Source organism: Parasteatoda tepidariorum, chromosome 1 (genome assembly GCF_043381705.1).
Source record: "Parasteatoda tepidariorum isolate YZ-2023 chromosome 1, CAS_Ptep_4.0, whole genome shotgun sequence".
Lineage (NCBI taxonomy): Eukaryota > Metazoa > Arthropoda > Arachnida > Araneae > Theridiidae > Parasteatoda > Parasteatoda tepidariorum.
Window position 1 is genome coordinate 31,031,435 of NC_092204.1, and position 5,256 is coordinate 31,036,690.

Genomic DNA, 5,256 nt, shown 5'->3' on the forward strand with positions numbered 1-5,256 from the left:
GAGTAGTGAGGTGGAATGGAGATGGGGGGAAGAGGTGGTGCTTAGCACCAAAAATCGAGAGTGTATTTCGTGTGTTAGGGCTACGTCATATCCCTAAGGAAAAAGGCAGTGATTGGGCTAAATTTAGTGTTGTCGTCAATTAATTCAATATCTAGGAGTGAGTTAAAATTGCTGGTGGTACAGGTTTTTGCTTCATCGTAGAAATTTTGGTTTAAATTTTTTATATAGACGTTGATGTCATCAATTTTAAGATCCCTTTTTATACTATTATTGCTAATGCATTTAGGGGCGCCGACGAGTCTTCTTATAATCTTCCCTTCTGCCATAGAGAGTTTATTTTTTAAGTGATCACTTAGAGTGTTAATGGCGGGGCAGGCATAAGTTAGAATTGGCCTAATTGCCATTAGATAGACAGTGCGCTTGCATTTTAAGTCTAAATGACATACCTGATAAAAGTGGTGAGTTATATAAGCCTACGAATTGTTTAAAAATAGTGGTAGATAACAATCTACTAAATTGAATTTATTAAACCAAGAATCACAATAATTAAGCAAATTTTGAATAAATTTTCTGCAATTCCATAAATGAATGTAAATTTTATAGTTTTATATCATGTTATACGCTGTCAGCCAGCTGTTTTTCGCGGCCTATCTGAAAGGTCAGAGTCAGCAAGCGGTGGCAGACGCGTCCTAAATGTAATTTCAGTGTCAGCCACCGGTGGCTGGAGCGGCCTAAATGAAAAGTCCAGTGTCAGTCACCGATGGCTGACGCGGTGCTTAACGTGTTAAGCGTAGTCGGTGAAGACGAATTTGATGAAATACATCTTTCTTCGTATTTTTGCTCCTTATCTTTAAATTTTTAAGGACCGCACGAAACCTGTATAATACTGTAAAATGCTCTCACTTAGAAACTGGTTATACGTTTACGTTGAAACTAAGTGAGCATAAAGATTAAAAAAAGTCACATTGTGGTGCAAAATTTCATATCCCTACAAAATATTTATTATAACTATTTTATGGTGAAGGTATTTTTCTTTTTGCTGAATAAAGTTAAATATGGAAATCCTGCTATTAACGAATTAGACAAATCTATCACCTGCTCACCAAGAATGACTGGGTAGTAACCTGTCAATATAAATCAGCTAATGACGCTCTCTGTAATAAATTTCTTTATTTAACAAATTTAAGCCCGAAATTTTAATAATAATGTGGTAAATACTATTATGAAAATTGTTAGAATATTCAAGTTGTGGTAAATACTATTATGAAAATTGTTAGAATGTAAGAAAACCTTTACACATACCAACTAACTTTTAATCCTTTCTAGGATAATTTTCCCCAATAGTAGTAAAAATGAACTTGAATTACAATTTTAGGCTGACACATACGCTATATTTGCAGTGATGCCAATTTTCAAAACTTTTTGTAAAAATTTATTCTAACGGTGGTTTTTTCTAGTAGTAGTATGTTTTGATGCATTATTTTTTACTCATTTAATACGTTTAGCGCCGCGTCAATCATCGGTGGCGGACACTGAACTTTCCATTTAGGCCGCGTCAGCCACCGGTGGCTGACACTGAAATTACTTTTAATCCGCGTCAACCACCAGTGACTGACACTGAAATTACATTTAGGCCGCGTCAACCACCGGTGGCTGACCCTGAAACTGCATTTAGGCTTCGTCTACCACAACTTGCTGACACTGATCTTTCACATAGGCTGCGAAAAACAGCTGACTGACAGCGTATAACATGATATAGAACTATAAAATTTACACTCTTTTATGGAATTGCAGAAAATTTACTTAATTATTGTGATTCTTGGTTTAATAAATTCAATTTAGTAGATTTTTATTCACCACTATTTTTAAACAATTCGTAGGCTTATATAATTCACCACTTTTGTCAGGTAAGTCATAATAAACCCCCTAGAAAATAGCAAAATTCGTCTAATATTTGCAAATTTAGTTTACAGTTATTTAGAATGGCGTGGCGTTGAGCGTGATAAGCCTATTTTCCTCATCGATAAAAATAAGTGATTTAAAACCTCATATGAAACGCCGTTTTATTCCAGCTCTTTCATTGTAAGTTTTTTAAAATATTGGCAAAATTACCGAAAATTCTGAAAGCTTTGGTTTTTAAATGTCTACTATTCTATAAAATATTAAAAAAAAAAAAAAAAAGAGCAATAGCTTGCAGGTCTGATTACTTATACATAATGACCTCCCCTATTTAAGACCACTTTTGGAGGGCATGGAATTTTTTTCAGTAGATATTGTGTTGAAGAAAACCTTTAGGAGAGACCATCAAAATCTCTCCCAACGACCGGGCAAACCTCTGCGCTAAATGCGGAAACGGTCTAATATGGATAGATGAAAAAATATTAACAAAAGTAGGTTAAAATGTGTATTCAAAATATTTGTGTGAGAGCTCTTTGTGACGAACTCTGAAATAGATTTACTACCTCATTTTGCAGTTTGAGAGCTGAAGACAATGCCATTAATGATTTATTTTTAGAACTGAAAGTTAAATTAAAAAAAGATATATTAGAAAAAACAAAGCATCTTAAACAAAGCTCTTCGCATTTTTTTTAAAGCTAAACTAATTTTTATGATAAAAACTTGAACGCAAACTTAAACAAGAAGCATAATTGTTCATTTGTTTAAAATAGTTCTATCATTCATAATTTTTAAATTTGTTTTTACTCATAATTATATTAGTAGGGGTCATTCTTATCGACGCTAAATTTTATTTATCTATCCGGTTTTCATGACGCCAACACAAGTGGCATTTCTGCACCAAGGAAATGACAGTGGCTTAAGTTAAAATCGTTCGAAAAAAAAAATCATGCACCTTCGATAACATTTTGATATTTATGGAGGTAACCCCTAAGAACGATAATTTTATTGTGAAACAGAGAGTGGTCTCTCCCGGGAGGTTTCAGTGTATAGTACGGTGACTAAACACGTTACGTATACAAACTAATAAAAAGTTTATACGAAACAAAACTTCGTTATTATCTCGTGGTTAGCCTTCTATAGTAAAAGCAAAATCGAGAAAATTGTTGTAAGTTTTAAACCCTTAACCCTTTCTCGCCGACTGTCACAAATACGTGCCAGCATAAAACCGTATCAATCAGGGTAAAAAGATAAAACTGGTAATCAAAGTATTTATTTAGCACTTTATTTGTGGGCGGAGTTATAATTGTTTGATTTATTTAATTCACCATTACTTTGTTCAAAATAAAACTATTTAGTTATACGTTGAATTAACACTGATTATATGTATGGTTAAACTAACAATAATTAAAGTAAAAGCAAAGTAAGTCGATCAAATTAGCTACGACTACATTTAAGTTACCGTTTTTTATTTAATTACAACTTGATTCTGATTTTGTAAGAATGCTTTTCTGAATCACCCGTCCCCAAGGGGTTAATCGTTACCACTTTATAAGATCTTTTACTGGAAAAGCAGCAGTTGGAAACCCTGGGTATGCTTCACCAAGATAAAAAGTAGTCATGAAATAATTAAGGTACCAGTTTTTAGTTTTGTAAATAAAAGATCTTATTCTTTTTCCGGCATTATAATTGTATTCTTACCATTGACGTTCTTGAGACGTTTTTCAACTTCAAGCCTTTCACAGAGCAAGTGAGCTCTTCCCGTTCCGTATTTAAATATTTTTATTACTTTATTATTCTACCTTAATGCAAAATTTTAGGATGAAAGGGCCGTTTATGGCCTCAGGTAATAAATTTATGTTTATATTTACATACCCGCCAACATTCACTCTTTTCGAGAATGGATTTTCCAAGTGGTAGTTAAAACAATTACCGAAAAACAGTTTTACTCAAAAATATATATGAATTTTAACCAGGTTGAAATTTGCTGTCTTAAAGATTAATATGCTTTTTATATATTTGTTGAAATTATTTATATGTAGTGGTGGTCAAACTCAATTATAACTATTATTATAAATCAAAAAGTTAAGTGAAATATCATGAATTTCGCTAGCACTTTAAATATGAAAATAAAATCTTCCGGGAAAACCGGAAGAGTTGGCAGATATGTATTTATGTCTTAGAAGCAGCCGTGTTAACTTTTATTTTTATCTTTAAAGGCATATTGCTAACAAGGTAAAAATCCTAGAAAGCTCTTTTAATAATGTAACTAAATATATATAAAAAATTAATTCCATGAATTAAATGTTTGTTAGAGCAAGACCGTCACACCTATTGGATCCATTGCGCAAGAAAAAAACGCTGGAAAATACATTTTCAGGACTGCCAACTTCCTCACATTTTAGGAAATTTTTTTCTAGTGGCAACTAAGTTTATGTTATAATGTATTATTCTTCATTTTGTAAGTTTGAGTTCAAGTTATTTTCAACACCACAACATGCAAATGATTCAAAAGTTTATATGAAATGCTGGTTACTTCCGGCTCTCGCATGGTGTAACAGCCAATGTAATTTTGATTGCCACTAAATGCAAGTGAATCAATCCTAGATATAAGAATCAGTAATAAAAACTAAAATGAGTGTAAACCATAGAACTTGTAAGAAGTCAATTTTATCTACAAATGCATTTCAAATAGTTTCTTACTACCACTTGGGAAATACTTCCTCAGAAAGAGTGAAAGTTTTTAGGTTTCTCGCTTGGTGAGGTTTTTAAAATGTTGGCCAAAATTAACTAAAATTTTAAACACTTATGTTTTTAATTGTCTACTATTCTATAAAATATTTTCCAAAAAGCATAGTAGTTTGCAGCCCTACAATTTTTCTGCATTTTTATCTGAACAAAAAAAAAGAAAAAAAAACAACAACTTCGCATTACCACTGCTTACTTATTTTTGTTTTTCCTTTTAGTGTTCGATTCATCTGGAAAAATAGCAAATGGGGTGATTGGTGGAAATCCCACGGCGTTTGGTGATTTCGAGACTTGTCTTGAAATAGAATCTCCCAGCGGAAAATTTAAAGGACAGTATTGCGATATTGATTTTGTTCCATTATTGCCGGAAAGAGAAATGATGTCACCAGCAGAAAAGCCAATAAAAATCATTGATACACTATTTGAGCCTGGCACAGTAAATAGCCTATCTTTAAACGAGTCTTTGTATAACGTAACATATGATTGGTTAATCCCGATATCTTTTAATACATGTACAGTCCGCAAAAAAAAAAAAAAAAAAAAAAAAAAAAAAAAAAAAAAAAAAAAAAAAAAAAAAAAAAAAAAAAAAAAAAAAAAAAAAAAAAAAAAAAA

At 32.0% G+C, this 5,256-nt stretch overlaps 1 protein-coding gene across 1 annotated transcript in view; it reads left to right on the plus strand.

Moving 5' to 3' along the window:
• The window catches only part of LOC107437648 (nose resistant to fluoxetine protein 6), a gene marked incomplete at its 3' end in the record, with an annotated part of 49,810 nt that overhangs the window by 6,175 nt on the left and 38,379 nt on the right, over window positions 1-5,256 (plus strand). Inside the window, 1 exon segment of the mRNA XM_043055464.2 lies at window positions 4,863-5,080. Within this exon segment, the coding sequence (XP_042911398.2) occupies window positions 4,863-5,080 (218 nt within the window).